Source organism: Trachypithecus francoisi, unplaced genomic scaffold, assembly GCF_009764315.1.
Source record: "Trachypithecus francoisi isolate TF-2019V2 unplaced genomic scaffold, Tfra_2.0 Lachesis_group3, whole genome shotgun sequence".
In the NCBI taxonomy this organism is placed as follows: domain Eukaryota; kingdom Metazoa; phylum Chordata; class Mammalia; order Primates; family Cercopithecidae; genus Trachypithecus; species Trachypithecus francoisi.
Window position 1 is genome coordinate 71,354,767 of NW_022681468.1, and position 22,492 is coordinate 71,377,258.

Consider the following 22,492-nt stretch of genomic DNA (forward strand, 5'->3'; position numbering starts at 1 on the left):
CCTTTGCCTCGCAAAGTGCTGGGATTACAGGCCTGAGCCACTGCACCCAGCCTCCAGTTTGTTTTTTTGTTTGAGGTAGAGTCTTGCTCCATTGCCCAGGCTGGAGTGCAGTGGCGTGATCTTGGCTCACTGCAACCTCTGCGTCGTGGGTTCAGGTGATTCTCCTGCCTCAGCCTTCTGAGTAGCTGGGATTACAAGCATGCACCATGACACCTGGCTGATTTTTAAATTTTTGGTAGAGATGGAGTTTCACCATGTTGGCCAGGCTGGTCTCAAAACTCCTGACCTCAGGTGATCTGCCTGCCCCAGCCTCCCAAAGTGTTGGGATTATTGGCATAAGCCACCATGCCTGTTGTTTGTGTTATTTTCTTTACTAGTGTGTCTCATATTACACATTGTTTGACAGGTGAGTACTCAGTAAGTATTTTTAAATCAAGGAATAGGTATACTAAATTCTTAAAACTTTCTCCATAGGTGCTGCAGATGATTACAATAGAATTGGTTCTTCATTATATGCTTTAGGAACTCAGGATTCTACAGATATATGCAAGTAAGTATTCTAATTTAAAACATGAAATAGGCCAGGCGCGGTGGCTCACGCCTGTAATCCCAGCACTTTGGGAGGCAAACGTGGGCGGATTAAGAGGTCAGGAGTTCAAGACCAGCCTGACCAACGTGGTGAAACCCCGTCTCTACTAAAAATACAAAAATTAGCCAGGTATGGTGATGCACACCTGTGATCCCAGCTACTCAGGAGGCTGAAGCAGAATTGCTTGAACCTGGGAGGTGGAGGTTACAGTGAGCTGAGATCGCACCTTTGCACTCCAGCCTAGGCAACAGAGCAAGACTCCATCTCAGAAAAAAATAAATAAATAAAACATGAACTGTAGCTAGTCACAGTGGCTCATGCCTGTAATCCCAGCACTTTGGGAGTTGGAAAACCTGTCAGGAGTTTGAGACCAGCCTGGCCAACATTGCTAAACCCTATCTCTACCAAAAAATGTAAAAATTACCCAGGTGTGAGTGATGTGTGCCTCTAATCCCAGCTAGCTACTCAGGAGACTGAGGCACAAGAATCCCTTGAACCCGGGAGGTGGAGGTTGCAGTGAGCCAAGATTATGCCACTGTACTCCAGCCTGGGTGACAGAGCAAGACTGTTTCAAAAAAAAAAAAAAAAGTGTGTGTGTGTGTGTGTATATATATATATGAAATATAAATAAAGCAGAGAAAATTTTCTATTGGCAGTCTGGATACACAATACTTTTGGTTTTTGTTTTGAAACAGGGTCTTACTCTGTTGCCCAGGCTGGAGTGAGGTGGCATGATCATGGCTCTCTGCAACATCCTCTTTCCACGTTCAAGCAGTTCTCCCACTTCAGCCTCCAAAGTAGCTGGGATTACAGGTGCCTGCCACCATGCCTGGCTAATTTTTCTATTTTTAGTAGAGACGGGGTTTCACTGTATTGGCCCGGCTGGTCTCAAGCCCTTGACCTCAAGTGGCCTGTCCAGCTCAGCTCCCAAAGTGCTGGGATTACAGGTGTGAGCCACTTCTCGCAGCCAACAGTACTTACAATGCAAAACTTTTGGAACATTTTTGTCAAAACACATTGATAATAAGGGCCTCCTTTAAAAACTTGGGTTGAGGGCTGGGCAGGTGGCTCATGCCAGTAATCTCAGCACTTTGGGAGGCCAAGGCGGGCAGAACACCTCATGTCAGGAGTTTGAGACCAGCCTGACCAACATGGAGAAACCCTGTCTCTACTAAAAATACAAGATTAGCCAAGTGTGGTGGTGGGTGTCTGTAATCCCAGCTTCTTGGGAGGCCGAGGCAGGTGAATTGCTTAAACCCAGGAGGCGGAGGTGGTGGTGAGCTGAGATCGCACCATTACACTCCAGCCTGGGCAACAAGAGCAAAACTCCATCTCAAAACAAACAAACAAACAAAAACTTGGGTTGATATTTTTTCTCCTCCCTTTCTGTCCTATTTTTTAAATCTGAGAAATAAAGATCGACTTTACTCTCTCTCTCTCTCTATATATATTTTTTTCTTCCTCCCCTAACTGTGTTTTATTTATGAAAATGGGTTGATTTGTGTGTAAGGAGTGGAAGAACAGAATTTATATTAGTGTTTTTAGGTTTTGATAAAGCTTATAAATAAGAACTGCTATTTGGAAATTAGAACATATATGTATGTATGTATATGTGTGTATGTATTTCATTGGAGGTCAAATTGATTCCGCTCCCCGCCCCTCCCCTGCAAGACAGTGTCTTACTCTGTCACCCAGGCTGGAGAGCAGTGGCACGATCTCTAAAAACACAAAGATTAGTCAGACATGGGTGGCACACACCTGTAATCCCTGCTACTCGGGAGGCTGAGGCATGAGAATCACTTGAACCTGGGAGGCAGAGATGGTAGTGAACCGAGATCACACCACTGCACCCCAGCCTGGGCGACAGAGCAAGACTTGGACTCAAAAAAAACTAAAAATTAAACACATTTACACATTTTTAAGCAGGAAAACTATTTTCATAGTCTATGCCTTTCTCTAAACCACATCCTTGACCTTTTCTCTAGTATATTCTGTCTCAGATATTTAAAAGTCAAGTTTTTCGGCAAAGCACGGTATGATAGCTTACACTAATTAACATGCCATCGGCCAGGCACAGTGGCTCACACCTGTAATCCCAGCACTTTGGGAGGCCAAGGCAGGCAGATCACCTGAGGTCGGGAGTTCAAGACCATCCTGACCACACAAAATCAGCCAGGCATGGTGGCGCATGCCTGTAATCCCAGCTACTCCGGAGGCTGAGACAGGAAAATCGCTTGAACCTGGGAGGCAGAGGTTGCAGTGAGCGGAGATTGCGCCATTGTACTCCAGCCTGGGTAATGAGAGGAACTCCGTCTTAAAAAAAAAAAAAAAAAAAAAAGAGCCGGGCGCGGTGGCTCAAGCCTGTAATCCCAGCACTTTGGGAGGCCGAGACGGGCGGATCACAAGGTCAGGAGATCGAGACCATCCTGGCTAACACAGTGAAACCCCGTCTCTACTAAAAAATACAAAAAACTAGCCGGGTGAGGTGGTGGGCGCCTGTAGTCCCAGCTACTCGGGAGGCTGAGGCAGGAGAATGGCGTAAACCCAGGAGGTGGAGCTTGCAGTGAGCTGAGATCTGGCCACTGCACTCTAGCCTGGGCGACAGAGCGAGACTCCGTCTCAAAAAAAAAAAAAAAAAGAAAAAAGCCACCTTCCCAAAGAGTTAATTCTTATCCAGAAGAAGGGAAAAAGTCAACTTCACCGTCTGTTCTCTAATGTAAATCTGTCAAAGCAAGTTCTCTTGAAGGAAAGCAAAGTTCATAAAATTGTTTTTGCTTTGAGTAGTATTTGCCCTAATTCATTTATAATGTCATTTTAATTATATATTTTACAGAATACTTGAAACTGTGCTGTGCCCTTTTTTTTTGAGAGCAGGTCTTCCTGTGTGGCCCAGGTTGGCATACAGTAGCTATTCGCAGGTGCAGTCATAGAGCACTGCAGCTTTGAACTCCTGTGCTCAAGCGATCCTCTTGCTTCAGCCTCCTGAGTAGCTGGGACCACAGGTTTGCGCCAGAACTGGGTGACAGAACAATAGCCCATCTCAAAAAAAAAAAAAAGAAAAGAAAAAGAAAAGAAAAAAACGAATAACCAATTTCTACTTAAGAATTTATTTTCACTTTTAACTAGTTTATCTGTCAAATGCTGATACCAACTAAAAAATATCCCAGCACCAGACTTTTTTTATTGTTGTTGAGATGGAGTCTCACTCTCTTGCCTAGGCTGGAGTGCAGTGACGCAATCTCGGCTTACTGCAAGCTCCGCCTCCCAGGTTCACACCATTCTCCTGCCTCAGCCTCCCGAGTAGCTGGGACTACAGGCCTGTGCCACCACACCACCTGGCTAATTTTGTTTTGTATTTTTAATAGAGACAGGATTTCACCATGTTAGCCAGGATGGTCTCGATCTCCTGACCTCATGATCTGCCCACCTCGGCCTCCCAAAGTGCTGAGATTACAGGCACGAGCCACTGCACCTGACCAAGCACCAGAGTATCAAAGGGTAGTTCAATTACAGGATTGTGACACTGTGCCCCACTAATTTTTTGTATTTTTAGTAGAGACAGGGTTTCACTGTGTTGCCCAGACTAGTCTCAAACTCCTGGCTTCAAGTGAGCTGCTTGCCTCAGCCTGTTTGCGAAAATGAATCTAGATAAATTTTGTTGGCCAGGCACAGTGACTCACGCCTGTAATCCCAGCACTTTGGGAGGCCAAGGTGGACAGATCACTTGAGGCCAGGAGTTCGAGACCAGCCTGGCCAACATGGCAAAACCCCATCTCTACTAAAACTACAAGAATTAGCCAGGTGTAGTGGGTGCCTGTAATCCCAGCTACTTAGGAGGCTGAGGTAGGAGAATCGTTTGAACCCAGGAGGTACAGGTTGCAGTGAACCGAAATGGCACTACTGCACTACAGCTGGGGCGAGAAAGTGAGACTCAGTCTCAATAACAACAACAACAACAACAAAAACACCTTTAATGTATGGCTTAGGCTGTCATCTTGAAATGGAGCCTGGCGCTCTGGCTCACACCTGTAATCTTAGCAGTTTGGGAGGCCAGGGTGGGCAGATCACTTGAGATCACGAGTCCAAAACGAGCCTGGACTCAAGCCATCCTTCTGTCTTTGCCTCCTGAATAGCTGGGATTACAGGTGTGCACCACCACACCTGGCTAATTTTTAACCAGGTGAAAACTCGTCTCGACTAAAAAATACAAAAATTAGCCAGGCATGGGGGCAGTTGCCTGTAATCTCAGCTACTCAGGAGGCTGAGGCAGGAGAATCACTTGAACCCAGGAGGCAGAGGTTGCAGTGAGCTGAGATTGCGCCACTGCGCTCTGGCCTGTGCAACAGAGCCAGACTCTGTCTCAAAAAAAAAAAAAAAGAAAAGAAAAGAAAAGAAAAAAACGAATAACCAATTTCTACTTAAGAATTTATTTTCACTTTTAACTAGTTTATCTGTCAAATGCTGATACCAACTAAAAAATATCCCAGCACCAGACTTTTTTTATTGTTGTTGAGATGGAGTCTCACTCTCTTGCCTAGGCTGGAGTGCAGTGACGCAATCTCGGCTTACTGCAAGCTCCGCCTCCCAGGTTCACACCATTCTCCTGCCTCAGCCTCCCGAGTAGCTGGGACTACAGGCCTGTGCCACCACACCACCTGGCTAATTTTGTTTTGTATTTTTAATAGAGACAGGATTTCACCATGTTAGCCAGGATGGTCTCGATCTCCTGACCTCATGATCTGCCCACCTCGGCCTCCCAAAGTGCTGAGATTACAGGCACGAGCCACTGCACCTGACCAAGCACCAGAGTATCAAAGGGTAGTTCAATTACAGGATTGTGACACTGTGCCCCACTAATTTTTTGTATTTTTAGTAGAGACAGGGTTTCACTGTGTTGCCCAGACTAGTCTCAAACTCCTGGCTTCAAGTGAGCTGCTTGCCTCAGCCTGTTTGCGAAAATGAATCTAGATAAATTTTGTTGGCCAGGCACAGTGACTCACGCCTGTAATCCCAGCACTTTGGGAGGCCAAGGTGGACAGATCACTTGAGGCCAGGAGTTCGAGACCAGCCTGGCCAACATGGCAAAACCCCATCTCTACTAAAACTACAAGAATTAGCCAGGTGTAGTGGGTGCCTGTAATCCCAGCTACTTAGGAGGCTGAGGTAGGAGAATCGTTTGAACCCAGGAGGTACAGGTTGCAGTGAACCGAAATGGCACTACTGCACTACAGCTGGGGCGAGAAAGTGAGACTCAGTCTCAATAACAACAACAACAACAACAAAAACACCTTTAATGTATGGCTTAGGCTGTCATCTTGAAATGGAGCCTGGCGCTCTGGCTCACACCTGTAATCTTAGCAGTTTGGGAGGCCAGGGTGGGCAGATCACTTGAGATCACGAGTCCAAAACGAGCCTGGACTCAAGCCATCCTTCTGTCTTTGCCTCCTGAATAGCTGGGATTACAGGTGTGCACCACCACACCTGGCTAATTTTTAACCAGGTGAAAACTCGTCTCGACTAAAAAATACAAAAATTAGCCAGGCATGGGGGCAGTTGCCTGTAATCTCAGCTACTCAGGAGGCTGAGGCAGGAGAATCACTTGAACCCAGGAGGCAGAGGTTGCAGTGAGCTGAGATTGCGCCACTGCGCTCTGGCCTGTGCAACAGAGCCAGACTCTGTCTCAAAAAAAAAAAAAAAAGAAAAGAAAAGAAAAAAAACCAGGCCTGGGCGTGGTGGCGCACACCTGTAATCCCAGAACTTTGGGAGGCTGAGGTGGTCGGATCACAAGATCAAGAGATCAAGACCATCCTGGCCAACATGGTGAAACCCTGTCTCTACCAAAAAGACAAAAATTAGCTGGGCGTGGTGACGGGCGCCTGTAGTCCCAGCTACTCAGGAGGCTGAGGCCAGAGAATCGCTTGCAGCCAGGAGACGGAGGTTGCGGTGAGCTGAGATTGAGCCATTGCACTCCAGTCTGGGCAACAAGCGTGAAACTCCATCTCAAAAAAATAAATAAATAAATGAACAGATAGTCTATCTTTAAACAGATTTCGTTTTTGTTTTTTTTTTTTTGAGACGGAGTCTCGCTCTGTCACCCAGGCTGGAGTGCAGTGGCCAGATCTCAGCTCACTGTAAGCTCCGCCTCCCGGGTTTACGCCATTCTCCTGCCTCAGCCTCCCGAGTAGCTGGGATTACAGGCGCCGCCACCTCGCCCGGCTAGTTTTTTGTATTTTTAGTAGAGACGGGGTTTCACAGTGTTAGCCAGGATGGTCTCGATCTCCTGACCTCGTGATCCGCCCGTCTCGGCCTCCCAAAGTGCTGGGATTACAGGCTTGAGCCACCGCGCCCGGCCAACAGATTTCAAGTAATCTCTTTTATTGGTAGAAATACAGGGAGATTTTTGTGAAGCTAAATGAAGTCTGCAGTTAATAGGGCTATTGGATATAATTGCAATGAGACAAGGTGTTACTAATATGGTTTGGGAGCATATTCTCATACATTTGAAATGGAAAATTACTTTGAATGTAGCATATGATGAAAATATTTTCCTTTACAGGTTTTTTCTCAAAGTTTCAGAACTGTTCGATAAAACAAGAGTAAGTACTAAATTATAGAGATATACTGCATAATATCGTGCCCAGAGAGCTCATGTTAAAGGTTTTTTTTACCACAATTCATAAAATTTTTTTAAAAGAGTAATCATTATTGGCCGGGCACAGTGGCTCATGCCTATAATCCCAACAGTTTGGGAGGCCGAGGTGGGCAGATCACGAGGTCAAGAAATCAAGACCATCCTGGCCAACACGGTGAAACCCTGTCTCTACTAAAAATACAAAAATTAGCTGGGCGTGGTGATGCATGCCTGTAGTCCCAGGTAATCGGGAGGCTGAGGCATGAGAATCGCTTGAATCTGGGAGGCTGACATTGCAGTGAGCCAAGATCGCACCACTGCACTCTAGCCTGGCAACAGAGCAAGACTCCGTCTCAAGAAAAAAAAAAAGTAATCACTATTTATCTTTCGGCTATTTAAATATCTGCATATGGTAATGTTTAACTTGCTATGGTTCTGTTTAACTCTATTGAAGAAGATGATTATACTTCAGAAGGATGATGAAACAAATTCAGATTTGGATTCCATTGTGAGTTTTTCAGGAAATTCCATTTTTTGTTATGGCCTTTAGGTATTTGTATAAAAGTTCATATTCTTCTGGGTGCAGTGATTTAATGCTTGTAATCCCAGCACTTTGGGAGGCTGAGGCAGGAGGGTCTCTTGAGCCCAGGAATTTGAGATCAGCCTGGGAAAACATAGCAAGACGCCATCTCTACAAAATGTTTACAAATTAGCCAGGTGTGGTGGTGCAAACCTGTAGTCCTACTTGGGAGTCTGAGGCAGGAGGATGCTTGAGCTCAGGAGTTTGAGGCTGCAGTGAGGTGTATGATCGTGCAACTGCATTCTATCCTGGGCGACAGAGTGAGACCCTATCTCTAAAAAAAAAAGAATACCTCCTGGAACAGACAAACAAATTAATTAAATACTACATACCAATAAGAATAAAGGAACCAGGCCACGTGGCCCACGCCTATCATCCCATACATTGAAGGATGAGGTGGGAGGATCAGTAGAGGCCAGGAGTTCAACTAGCTTGGGCAATGTAGCGAGACTCCCTCTCTACAAAAGTTACCAAAAATTAGCCAGTCATGATGGCGCACAACTGTAGTCCTAACTATTTGGGAGGCTAAGGCAGGAAGATTCTTGAGCCCAGGAGGTCAAGGTTATAGTGAGCTGTGATTGTGCCAGTGTACTCCAGCCTGGGTGACAGAGACCCTGTATCAAAGAAAGAAAGAAAATAAATAGAAAATTACCAGCAACTCAGATGCCTGGCCTCCTCCTCATCTCCTCAGCTGCCTCTCAAGGCACTGCCAGTACAGATTCGGGTTTTTTGTTTTGTTTTTTGTTTGTTTTGAGATCAAAACCAGGCTGGAGGCTGGAGTGCAATGGCACGATCTCGGCTCATTGCAACCTCCGCCTCCCAGGTTCAGGTGATTCTCCTGCCTCCCGAGTAGCTGAGATTACAGGCATGCACCACCACACCAGGCTAATTTTTGTATTTTTAGTAGAGAGGGGTTTCGCCATGCTGGCCAGGCTGGTCTCAAAGGCCTGATGTCAAGTGATCTGCCTGCCCTGGCCTCCGAAGTGCTAGAATTACAGGCATGAGCCACTGCGCCCGACCCAGCCCCTTTTTTAGTTTTATACATAATACAAATGCTTGTGCAACATGTATTCTTTTTCTTTTTTCTTTTTTTTTTCCTTTGGTAGAGACAGGGTCTTGCTATGTTGCCCAGGCTGGTCTCAAACTCCTGGCCTCAGGCAGTCATCCTGCCTCAGCCTCCCAGAGTGCTGGAATTACAGGTATGAGCCTCTGTGCCTGGCTTATATTTTTTCATGTGTGTTTAATGTACTCAACATTATATTCATTCATAGGATTAAACCATGTTGTTGCACATAGATGTAGTTCCTTTATTCTTTTTGTTTTAGAGACGGGGTCTCACTCTGTTGCCCAGGTGGGAGTGCACTTACATGATCATAACTCATTGCAGCCTCAAACTCTTGAGGTCAAGCATCCTCCTGCCTTGACCTCCCAAGTAGTTAGGACTACAGATGTGTGTTATCATACCTGGCTAATTTTTGTAGAGAGGGAATCTCACTACATTGCCCAGGCTGGTCTTGAACTCCTGGCCTCTATTGATATTCCTGCCTCACCCTTCAAAGCATTGGGATTATAGGCATGAGCTACCTAGCCTGGTTCCTTTATTCTTCTTGCTGTATAGTATTTTATTAATTTGTTTATCTGTTCTACTGTTGATAGGCATTTGGATAGTTTCTCATGTGGGTTTCTTTATAACAATACTGCTAAGATTATTCTTGTATATCTTCTGAACACAAGTATACAATTCTGTTGGATATATATAACTAGGAGGGGAATCGATGGATCATAGGATAACCATGTGAAAAGCTTTTGCAGAAACTGCAAAACTTTCCCATAATGATTGTACCAATTTGCATGCCCACAAGGATAAGTATGAGCATTTAGGTTATTCTACAAGCTTGTTAAAACTGAGTGTTTTCTACCTTTATAATTTTTGCCATTCTGGTAGGTGTATAGTTGTTTTAGTTTAACTTTTTTTTTTTTTTTTTTTTGAGATGAAGTCTCACTCTGTCGCCAGGCTAGAGTGCAGTGGTGCAATCTTGGCTCACTGCAACCTCCGCCTCCCAAGTTCAAGCAATTCTCCTGCCTCAGCCTCCCGAGTAGCTGGGACTACAGGTGCACGCCTCCGCGCCCAGCTAATTTTTGTATTTTTAATAGAGATGGGGTTTCACCCTGTTGGCCAGGGTGATCTTGATCCCTTGACCTCGTGATCCGCCCACCTTGGCCTCCCAAAGTGCTGGGATTACAGGTGTGAGCCACCGCGCCTGGCCCCTTAACTTTTTTTTTTTTTTTTTTTTCTTTTTTGAGACAGTCTCACTCTGTCATCTAGGCTGGAATGCAGTGGCGTAATCTCGACTCACTGCAACCTCTGTCTCCTGGGTTCAAGTGATTCTCCTGCCTCAGCCTCCCAAACTGAGATTACAGGCACACATCACTGCACCCGACTAATTTTTGTACTTTTAGTAGAGATGGGTATCACCATGTTGGCCAGGCTGGCCTCGAACTCCTGACCTCAAATGTTCCACCCGCCTCAGCCTTCCAAAATGCTAGGATTACAGGCATGAGCCTTATTAAGGTGCCGGCCTTACTTTAACTTTTTATTTTGACGATAATTTCAGACTTATGGAAAAGTTGCAGAAAATAGTACAAGAATTCCCGTAATGCATCAGCCAGGTTTCTGAATATTAACATTTTCCCTTTTGTTTTTTGTTTGTTTGTTTGTTTTGAGACAGAGTCTTGCTCTGTCACCCAAGCTGGAGTGCAGTGGCACGATCTTGGCTCGCTGCAACTTTCGCCTCCTGGGCTCAAGTGATTCTCATGCCTCAGCCTCCCAAGTACCTGGGATTATAGGCGTGTGCTGCCATTCCTAGCTAATTTTTGTGGGGGGTTTTCACCATGTTGGCCAGACTGGTCTCAAACTCCTGACCTCAAATGATCCACCTGCCTTGTCTTCCCATAGTGCTGGGATTACAGATGTGAGCCACTGCACCTGGCCAATGTTAACATTTTCTACATTGCTTAAAGTTCTTACATTCCAAAAAGTTCGTCTTCATTCTGTTTTGTGTCCTTCATGCATACCTGTCTCTTTTTTTAGTATAAGAATTATTTTTAATATAGTCAATACTGTTACTAATGATTCCCCGTTAATGTCATCAGTTATCCAGTAGGTACATTTTCCCAATTGTCTCATAAATGGCTTTTTATTATAGTACAGTTTTTTTGATCAGGATACAAACAGGGTCCCATATATTGCATTTGGTCGATACATTTTTTTTTAATCCTCTGTCCAGTCATACTGAAGAGCTATCTTTTAGTCTGACCTGGCTACTTCCCCTTCAATCTCACCTTGAACATACCACTTCTGTTTATTACTCTACAGTGTCTTCAGGCACATTTTACTAATGCTTTGACTATATTTCTGGTTGTCCTCAGCAGGAGGATTAGATTGAATTAACTAGTCTACCATTGCAAGTCTTCATTCCTTTAAAATTGTGTGTGCGTATCAATTACAATTGAAATGAATAGCAGCTTGGCACAGTGGCTCACACCTGTAATCCCAGCAGTTTGGGAGGCTGAGGTGGGCAGATCACCTGAGGTCAGGAGTTTGAGACCAGCCCGACCAACAAGACAAAACCCTATCTCTACTAAAATAAATACAAAAAAATTAGCCAAGTGTGGTGACATGCACCTGTAATCTCAGCTACTAGGGAGGCTGAGGCAGGAGAATCTCTTGAACCCAGGAGGCGGAGGTTGTAGGGAGCTGAGATCATGCCACTATACTCCAGCCTGGCAACAGCGAGACTCCATCTGAAAAAGAAAGAAATACCTAGAAAGTTTTTTTTTTTTCTTTTGAGACAGAGTCTTGCTTCGTCATCCAGGCTGGAGTGCAATGGCTCAATCTTGGCTCACTGCAACCTCAGCCTTCTGAGTAGCTGGGATTACAGGCACACACCACCATGCCCGGCTAATTTTTGTATTTTTAGTAGAGACAGGGTTTCTCCATGTTGGTCAGGCTGGTCTCAAACTCCTGACCTCATGATCCGCCTACGCGGCCTCCCAAAAGTGCCAGGATTATAGGCATGAGCCACCGTGCCTGGCCTGAGAAAATATTAATGACGGTAAAAGATGATATTGAAACTCACTATAGAGTCTGACTGGGCATGGTAGTTCACACCTGTAATCCCAGCACTTTGGAAGGCTGAGGCAGGAGGATCACTTGAGGTCAGGAGTTTGAGACCAGCCTGGCCAACATGGTGAAACCATGCCTCTACTAAAAATAGAAAAATTAGGTGGGCATGGTGGTGCATGCCTGTATTTCCAGCTACTCCGGAGGCTGAGGCAGGAGAATTGCTTGAACCTGGTAAGCAGAGGTTGCACTGAGCCGAGATTGCACCCACTGCATTCCAGCCTGGGTGACAGAGTTAGACTCCGTCTCAAAAAAAAAAAAAAAAAGTCCTTCCATAAACTCACGAGTCTCATTTGATCTGATCTTTTTTCTGTTCATTTTATGTGAGAGTTGTAAAGAAAAGTAGCAGGCTAGTAGAAACAAAAAGGGAAGGAAAGCTAGATAAATAGGAATGGATACTATAGTTAAAACTTCAGTTTTTTTAAACTGTAACAATAGTTGTAATTAAGAAGGAAACCACTGAGAGCAGAATGTAGTTGTTGATTAAATATTCAATTTTTTCCTTTCCAGAAAATAGAAGCACGAGTGTCTGCTGATGAAGACCTCAAACTTTCTGATCTTTTAAAATATTACTTAAGAGAATCTCAAGCTGCTAAGGTAATTTTAACCTTTTTTTAGATGAGCCATTTTACAAAAAGCCATTTCTTGAGAGTTTGTTAGACTTCAGATTGTTAATGATGATTTATCTCCTTTATGTGATTTTAAATTAAATTTTCAAATATGAATTTTATTTCTCCTTTTAGAAATTGTATATATGTATATAATTATACATATTTCATGTGGGAAACCTCACATAAAATTCTCGTCTTTATTATATTTCTGATATAATCTAGAACTTTAAAAAAATGAATTTGTGGTCAGGTGTGGTGGCTCACACCTGTAATCCCAACACTTGGGGAGGCCAAGGCCAGAGGATCACCTGAGGTCAGGAGTTCAAGACCAGCCTGGCTAACATGATGAAACCCTGTCTCTACTGAAAATACAAAAATTAACTGGGCATGGTGGTGGGTGCCTGTAATCCCAGCTACTTGGGAGGCTGAGGTGGGAGAATCACTTGAACCTGGGAGGCAGAGATGACAGTGAGCCGAGATCGCGTGCTGTTGAACTCCAGACTGGGTGACAAGAGCAAAACTCCGTCTCAAAAAAAAAGAGAGGCTGGGGGTGGTGGCTCATGCCTCTAATCTCAGCACTTTTGGAGGGTGAGGCGGATGGAAAACCTGAGGTCAGGAGTTCGAGACCACCCTGACCAACATGGTGAAACCCCATGTCTACTAAAAGTACAAAAATTACCAGGGCATGGTGGTGGGCACCTGTAGTCCCAGCTACTCGGGAGGCTGAGAAAGAATTGCTTGAATGCAGGAAGTGGAGGTTGCAGTGAGCAGAGATTGCGCCATTGCACTGCAGCCTGGGCAACAAGAGTGAAACTCTGTCTCAAAAAATAATAATAAATAATAAAAACAAAGAAAAAAAAAAAAAAGCAAGACCTGGCTAGGTGCAGTGGCTCACACCTGTAATCCGAGCACTTTGGGAGGCCAAGGCGAGTGGATCACCTGGGGTCAGGAGTTCAAGACCAGCCTGACCAACATGGCGAAACCCCAACTCTGTCTTTAAAAAAAAATGAATTGGGTGTATTTCTTCAGGTAAAATATCTTGGAAAACAAAAGTAAAATGATCAAATAACAGTTGAATTGCTAAAGGATTTCTTTCTTTTTTTTTTTTTTTTTTTTTTGAGATGGAGTCTCACTCTGTCACCCAATTACATAACCTCTGCTTTCTGAGTTCAAGCGGTTTTCCTGCCTCAGCCTCCTGAGTAGCTGGGATTACAGGCATGTGCCACCACACCCAGCTAGTTTTTGTATTTTTAGTAGAGGCGGCATTTCCCTATGTTGGCCAGGCTGGTCTCGAACTCCTGACCTCAGGTGATCTGCTTTCCTTGGCCTCCCAAAGTGCTGGAATTATGGGCATGAGCCACATATTGCAAAAGGATTTCTTTTTTCTTTTGAGGTGGACTCTAGCTCTGTCGCCCAAGCTGGAGTGCAGTGGTGTGATTGCAGCTCACTGCAACCTCCGCCTCCTGGGTTCAAGTGATTCTCCTGCCTCAGCCTTCCAAAGTAGCTGAGATTACAGGCGCCCGCCACCATGCCCGGCTAATTTTTGTATTTTTAGTAGAGATGGAGTTTCACCATATTGGCCAGGCTGGTCTTGAATTCCTGACCCCGTGATCCCCTCACCTGGCCTCCCAAAGTGCTGGGATTACAGGCATGAGCTACCACACCCAGCTGCAAAAGGATTTCTTATTTGGTCTATGCAAGTCCTCCATTGAGAGTGAGAGCACCATAAAACAAAAACATGTTTTTTTATAAGGCAATTCATGTTTCCCTTTAAAAGCCGTGGGCAGCAGGACGCAGTTGCTCACACCCTGTAATCCCAGCACTTTGGGAGGCCGAGGCAGATGGATCACGAGGTCAGCAGTTTGAGACCAGCCTGGCCAACATGGTGAAACCCCATCTCTACTAAAAACACAAAAATTAGCCAGGCATGGTGGCAGGCGCCTGTAATCACAGCTACTCCAGAGGCTGAGGCAGGAGAATCGTTTGAAGCCAGGAGGGGGAGATAGCAGTGAGCCGAGACCGTGCCATTCCGCTTCCAGCCTGGGCAACACAGTGAGACTCCGTCTCAAAAAAAATTAAAAAGAAAAAACTGTGCAAGACTAAAACACTAACCAAAAATTATTATTATTATTATTATTTTTTTTTTTTTTTTAAGACAGAGTGTCGCCCTGTTGCCCAGGCTGGAGTGCAGTGGCGTGATATTGGGTTATGGCAACCTCTGCCTCCTGGGTCCAAGCCATTCTCCTGCCTCCTCCTCCTGAGTAACTGGGACTACAGGCACTCGCCACCATACCCGGATAATTTTTGTGTTTTTAGTAGATACAGGGTTTCACCACGTTGGCCAAGGTGGTCTCGACCTCCTTACCTCAAGTGATCCACCAGCCTCAGCCTCCCAACATGCTGGGATTACAGGCGTGAACCATCCCGCCTGGCCTCAAAAAAATTTTTTTGACTGGGCACTGTGACTTATGCCTGTGATCCCAACACTTTGGGAGGCCAGTGTGGGAAAATCACATGAGGCCAAGAGTTCAAGACCAGCCTAGGCAACAAAATGACATTCTATGTCTACAAAAAGTTTTAAAAATTAGCTAGGCCATGGTGGTATGTTCCTATAGTCCCAGGGGAGGTTGACACAGGAGGATTGCTTGAGCCCAGGAGTTCAAAACTGCAGTGAGCCGTGATTGTCACTGTATACTCTTGCCTGAACAACAGAGTAAGACCTTGTCTTTAAAAAAAAGTTAACACAAGGCGGGGCACGATGACTCACACCTGTAATCCCAGCACTTTGGGAGGCTGAGGTGGGCGGATCATGAGGTCAGGAGATCGAGACCATCCTGGCTAACACAGTGAAACCCCATCTCTACTAAAAAATACAAAAAACGAGCCGGGTGTGGTAGTGGGCACCTGTAGTCCCAACTCCTTGGGAGGCTGAGGCAGGAGAATGGCATGAACCCGGGAGGTGGAGCTTGCAGTGAGTGGAGGTCATGCCACGGCACTTCAACCTGGGCGACAGAGCGAGACTCCATCTCAAAAAAGAAAAAGTTAACACGAATAACTGAAAAGCACTGAAAACTTAGTGGATCCGATAACCCAAATTCAGTGTTAATTTGTGAATTGAGATATTGTACACAAAATTCCCACCTGATCACTGATGCTGATCATTTTTATTAAATTATCTATAACCCTTTAACTTTGAATTCTTAGGTACTTAAAAGTACACTGTTCATATCAAATTATATCTTATAAACTATTTACATTGGATGGGCAGGGCTAAAATATTCACTTTTGAAGACTTTAAATTATCAAACATGGTTGTTTTTTGTTTTAATTTTTTGCAGAGACAAGTATCTCACTATGTTGCAAACTCCTGGGCTCAAGTTACCCTCCCGCTTCAGCCTCCCAAGGTGTCAGGATTATAGGTGTGAGCCCCTGTTCACAGCCAAATGTGGTCGTTAATAGATAACAATTTCTTAGTAATTTTAAGAAATGATTAAAATTTAAAAGTTGTCAGAATTAAAAGTACAACAAGGTATCACTATACACCTTAATTAGAATGGATAAAAGGAGAAAAATTCTGGCAAAGATACATAGCAATTTAAACCATCATATACTGTTAATAGAAATGTGGTGCACCTTCTTGGGAAACTTCCATAGTTTTTGTTTGTTTGTTTGTTTGTTTTTGAGATGGAGTCTCGCTTTGTCGCCCAGGCTGGAGTGCAGTGGCACCATCTCGGCTCACCGCAAGCTCCGCCTCCTGGGTTCACGCCATTCTCCTGCCTCAGCCTCCGAGTAGCTGGGAATACAGGCACGCACCACCAGGCCCAGCTAATTTTTTGTATTTTTAGTAGAGACGGGGTTTCACCATGTTAGCCAGGATGGTCTCGATCTCCTGACCTCGTGATCCGCCCTCCTCGGCCTCCCAAAGTGCTGGGATTACAGGCGTGAACCACCGCGCCCGGCCATAGTTTCTTAAAAGGCGAAGTATACTATGGAGTGATCCAGTCAGTTCACTTCTAGGTATTCACCCAAGAGAAATGAAAGCAGGTCTGGGCATGGTGGCTCACCCCTGTTATCCCAACACTTCGGGAGGCCAAGGCAGGAGGATTGCTGGAGGCTAGGAATTCAAGACCAGCCTGGCAACATAGCATGATCCTATCTCTATTGAAAAGAAGGAAAGGGCCGGGCGTGGTGGCTCACGCCTGTAATCCTAGCACTTTGGGAGGCCGAGGCGGGCAGATCACGATCGTGGTCAGGAGATCGAGACCATCCTGGCTAACATGGTGAAACTCTGTCTCTACTAAAATACAAAAAAATTAGCTGGGCATCATGGTGGGTACCTGTAGTCCCAGCTACACGGGAGGCTGAGGCAGGAGAATGGCGTGAACCTGGGAGACGGAACTTGCAGTGAGCCAAGATCATGCCACTGCACTCCAGCCTAGGCGAGAGAGCCAGACTCCATCTCAAAAAAAAAAAAAGGAGAAGGCCAGGTGTGGTGGCTCACGCCCATAATCCCAGCACTTTTGAAGGCTGAGGCAGGTGGATCGCGGAGTTGAGAGTTCAAGACCAGCCTGGCCAACATGGTGAAACCCCATCTCTACTAAAAATACAAAAAAATTAGCCAGACATGGTGGCGGGCGCCTATAATCTCAGCTACTCGGGAGGCTGAGGCAGAGAATTGCTTGAACCGGAAAGTGGAGGTTACAGTGAGCCGAGATCGCGTCACTGCACTCCAGCCTGGGTGACAGAGCAAGACTTTGTGAAAAATAAATAAATAAATAAAAATAAATAAAAAGAGAACCCAATTTAAAAATGGGCAAAGGACTTAAAGTTTTCTCCAAAGAAGATACATAAATGGCCATTAAACCATCAAAAGATACTCACAAGCTGTCAGGGAAATGCAAATCGGCAGTATGAGATAGGCCTGGCGTGGTGGCTCACACCTATAATCCCAACACTTTGGGAGACCAAGGCAGGTGGATCACTTGAAGTCAGGAGTTTGAGACCAGCCTGGCCAACATGGTGAAACCCCATCTCTACTAAAAATATAAAAATTAGACAAGCATAGTGACAGGCACCTGTAATCCCAGCTACTCAGGAGGCTGAGGTGGAGAATTGCTTGAACCTGGGAAGCAGAGGTTGCTGTGAGCCAAGATCGCGCCACTGCACTCCAGCCTGGATGACAGAGCACGACTCCGTGTCAGCAAAAAAAAAATACGAGATATCACTTTATACCCACAAAGTGGCCTTCATTTAAAAAAGAAAAAAAAAAAAACAGGTAAAGCCAGGCACAGTGGCTCACACCTGTAATCCCAGCACTTTGGGAGGCAGAGGCAGGCAGATTACCTCAGGTCGGGAGTTTGAGACCAGCCTGACCACAGAGAAACCCCATCTCTACTGAAGATACAAAATCAGCCAGGCATGGTGGCGCGTGCCTGTAATCCCAGGTACTCTGGAGGCTGAGGCAGGAGAATCGCTTGAACCCAGAAGGCAGAGGTTGCGGTGCGCTGAGATTGCACCATTGCACTCCAGCCTGGGCAACGACAGTGAAACTCCTTCTCCAAAACCAAAAAACAGATAATAAGTGTTGACAAGGATATGACTGAGGAAATTGGAACTGTCATATGGTGTTGGTAGGAATGTAAAATGTGCAGCCACTATGGAAAACCATATGGCAGTTTCTCAAAGGTTTGATGTAGAGTTACCATATTACTCAGCAATTTCATTCCTTAATAGTGAGAAATGAAGCCATGTCCATATAAACACTTGTATGTAAATGTTCACAGCAGCATTATTAATTATGTCCAAATAGTGGTAATAAACCAAATGCCTATCAACTGATGAATGAATTAATGTGATATAGCCATATGTGAAATACTATTAAGCAGTAGAAAGGAGTGAAATACTGATTTGTGAAACAACATAGATGAACTTGAAACATGCTAAGTGGCAGAAGCCAGGCACAAAAAACTCACATGATTCCATTTTTATGAAATATCCAGAATAGGTGAACCCCCATTTCTACTAAAAATTCAAAAATTAGCCAGGCGTTGTGGCACATGCCTGTAGTCCCAGCTACTCAGAAGGCTGCGGCAGGAGAATCGCTTGAACCCAGGAGGCGGAGGTTGTAGTGAGCCAAGTTCACACCACCACACTCCAGCCTAGGCAACAGAGTGAGATTCCATCTCAAAAAAAAAAAAGGACATGTCCAGAATAGGCAAATCTGTAGATGCAGCAAATTAGCGGTTGTCTAGGGATATGGGCACACATGGGAAAATGGCAAGTGGCTGTTGATGGGCATGGGGTTTCTTTTTGGGTGATGAAAGTGTTCTAAAATCGATTATGGTGATCCTCAATTCTGTGAGCTTGCTAAAAACCATTGAATTTCATATTTTAAATTGTGAGTTATGTGGTACATGGACTGTGTAATTCAAGCTGTTACTTAAGAAACGAGCTGAGTGCAGTGACTCACGCCTGTAATACACTTTAGCAGGCTGAAATAGGAGGATCGCTTTGAGGCCAGGAGTTTGAGACCTGCCTGGACAACATAGTGAGGCCCCATCTCTACAAAAATATTTAAAAATTAGAATAACTTTGGGAGGTGGAGGCGGGTGGATCACAAGGTCAAGAGATGGAGACCATCCTGGCCAACATGGTGAAACCCCGTCTTTACTAAAAATACAAAAATTAGCCAGGCGTGGTGGTGCACGCCTGTAGTCCCTGCTACTTGGGAAACTGAGGCAGGAGAATTGCTTGAATCCGCAAGGTGGAGGTTGCAGTGAGCTGAGATCGTGCCACTGCACTCCAGCCTGGTGACAGAGCAAGACTCCGTCTCAAAAAAAAAAAAAATTTAGAATAACTTCAGAGGTTGCAGTGAGCCAAGATCATGCCATTGCACTCCAGCCTGGGCCACAAGAGCAAAACTCCACCTCAAAAAAAAAAACTGGAGTAACTAGCATGTAGTATATTCACTGTGTGTTAGCTCTGATGGTTGTGGTGGTGGTGACAGTGGTGGCTGGGTGTGACTACTGGAAACATGCAATATATATACTATTGTGAAGCATTCTGTTTTATAGGATCTCCTGTATCGAAGGTCTAGGTCACTAGTGGATTATGAAAATGCTAATAAAGCACTGGATAAAGCAAGAGCAAAAAATAAAGATGTTCTGCAGGCCGAAACTTCCCAACAATTATGTTGTCAGAAATTTGAAAAAATCTCTGAGTCTGCAAAACAAGGTACTGTTATGTTAACTTTCAATCACAAGGTATGCTTTATGACTATTATGTAAATTAAATAATCCTAATTTCTTGTTCACAGAACTTATAGATTTTAAGACAAGAAGAGTTGCTGCATTCAGAAAAAATTTAGTGGAACTGGCAGAGTTAGAACTGAAGCATGCAAAGGTAGTGTTGTAACAAAGATGTAATAATTTAAGTTACTTGTAATTTAGAAATGAATCAGTTATGACATTGATAATTCTTTAATCTTAATTCTCATAGGGATACTGTGACAGCTATTCCTGAATTGGAATTTCATTTTCCGAGGTTATTTCACTGCTTCAAAACAGTTGGTCTGGGTTTTTTGTTTTGTTTTGTTTTGTTTTGAGACAGAGTCTCGCGCTCTTGCCCAGGCTAGAGTGCAGTGGCACGATCTCAGCTCACTGTAACCTCTGCTTCCCGGGTTCAAGCGATTCTCCTGCCTCAGCCTCCCGAGTAGCTGGGATTACAGGTATGTGCCACCACACCCGGCTACTTTTTGTATTTTTAGTAGAGACACGGTTTCACCATGTTGGCCAGGCTGATCTCGAAATCCTGACCTCAAATGATCCTCCTGCTTCAGCCTCCCAAAGTGCTGGGATTACAGACATGAACCACTGTACCCGGCTAGTCTGGGGGTTTTTTGTTTTGTTTTGTTTTGAGACAGAGTCTTGCCCTGTTACCTAGACTGGAGTGCAGTGTCATGATCTCGGCTCACTGCAACTTCTGCTTCCCAGGTTGAAGCAACTCTCCTGCCTCAGCCTCCCGAGTAGCTAAAGCTAGCCACCACACCTGGCTAATTTTTGTATTTTTAGTAGAGACAGGGTTTTCACCATGTTAGCCATACTGGTCTCGAACTCCTGACATCAGGTGATACCTGCCTCGGCCTCCCATAGTGCTGAGATTAACAGGCATCAGCCACCATGCCTGGCCTGGTTTTTTAAAATTGTATTTATTTAATTATGTTTTAGAGCTGGAATGTTGCTGTGTTGTCCAGGATAGCATCAAACTCCTGGGCTTAGTTAATCCTCCTGCCTCAGCCTCCCGAGCAGCTGGGATTACAGGTGTATGCCACCATGCCTGACCCTCTGGTCTTTTTTACATTAGTTGTTTACTTTGAATTAAGCCTCTTCTTGTAGTTAATATAAAGTTTGGCCCAAACCTTAGTAATTTTAAGACTAGAGAATCTTAGAATTGAGAGGGATTTTAAAGATTATTTAATCAAAGTAAGAATAATATCTATATCGTCTCTAATGGTCAGCTCTGAAAGAATCTAATACCTAATATGGAAACCAGTATCATTTTTTGACTAGTTGTTTTTTTAAAAGTCTTTCTTAATAAAAACATTTAAAAATTAGGCCGGGTGCGGTGGCTCACACCTGTAATCCCAACACTTTGGGAGGCCAAGACGGGTGGATCATCTGAGGTCAGGTGTTCAAGACCAGCCTGGCCAGCATGGTGAAACCTCATCTCTACTAAAAATATAAAAATTAGCTGGGCGTGGTGGCAGGCGCCTGTAATCCCAGCTACTCGGGAGCTGAGGCAGAATTGCTTAAACCCAGGAGGTGGAGGCTGCAGTGAGCCAAGATTGCGCCACTGCACTTCAGCCTGGATGCCAAAATAAAATTTATTTAACATCTGCTATTTTTGTTTTCTGATTTCTTAGTCTAATAACCCTGTCAACATGTTTTGATAAGTTTGGCATTATTACTCTTACAGAGCCTGAGCTGGTTTCTGATATTCATTGTTTTTCTTTTTTTTTAAAGAGAGGCCAGGCACAGTGGCTTACGCCTGTAATCCCAGCACTTTAGGTCAGGAGTTCGAGACCACTAACCAAGATGGTGAAACCCCGTCTCTACTAAAAATACAAAAATCAGCTGGGCATGGTGGTGCACGCCTGTAATCCCAGCTTCTCCGGAAGCTGAGGCGAGATGACCACTTGAACCCAAGAGGCGGAAGTTGCTGTGAGCCGAGATATGCCACTGCACTCCAGCCTGGGCAGCAGAGTGAGATTCTGTGTCCAAAAATAAAAAGTTATGAACTACCAGAAGTTTTGCTATACATCAAGGGTTGGCAAACTACAGCCCATCTTCTTTTGTAAAGTCTGTGAGCCAGGAATGGTGTTCCCATTTTTAAATGGTTGGGATTTTCTTGTTTTTTTTTTGAGACGGAATCTCACTCTGTTGCCCAGGCTGGAGTGCAGTGGCGCCATCTCGGCTCACTGAAAGCTCTGCCTCCCGGGTTCACACCATTCTCCTGCCTCAGCCTCCCGAGTAGCTGGGACTACAGGCGCCCGCCACCACACCCGGCTAATTTTTTGTATTTTTAGTAGAGACGAGGTTTCACTGTGTTAGTCAGGATGGTCTCGATCTCCTGACCTCGTGATCCGCCCGTCTCGGCCTCTCAGAGTGCTGGGATTATAGGCTTGAGCCACCACACCCGGCCTGGTTTTTGTTTTCAAGGTAGAATAATATGTCGGCCATGTGCCGTGGCTCACGCCTGTAATCCCAGCACTTTGGGAGGCCGAGGCGGGCGGATCACAAGATCAGGAGATCGAGACCATCCTGACTAACACAGTGAAACCCCGTCTCTACTAAAAATACAAGAAAATTAGCCGGGCGTGGTGGCGGGCACCTGTAGTCCC

At 44.9% G+C, this 22,492-nt stretch overlaps 1 protein-coding gene across 3 annotated transcripts in view; it reads left to right on the top strand.

Moving 5' to 3' along the window:
- The window catches only part of SNX6 (sorting nexin 6), a 73,598-nt gene that overhangs the window by 47,632 nt on the left and 3,474 nt on the right, over window positions 1-22,492 (top strand). For all 3 annotated transcript variants that reach the window (XM_033188302.1, XM_033188300.1, XM_033188301.1), the window contains 5 exons: window positions 475-550; window positions 7,146-7,185; window positions 12,494-12,580; window positions 19,668-19,827; window positions 19,910-19,995. In XM_033188302.1, the coding sequence (XP_033044193.1) occupies window positions 475-550; window positions 7,146-7,185; window positions 12,494-12,580; window positions 19,668-19,827; window positions 19,910-19,995 (449 nt within the window). The remainder of the gene's footprint in view (window positions 1-474; window positions 551-7,145; window positions 7,186-12,493; window positions 12,581-19,667; window positions 19,828-19,909; window positions 19,996-22,492) is intronic.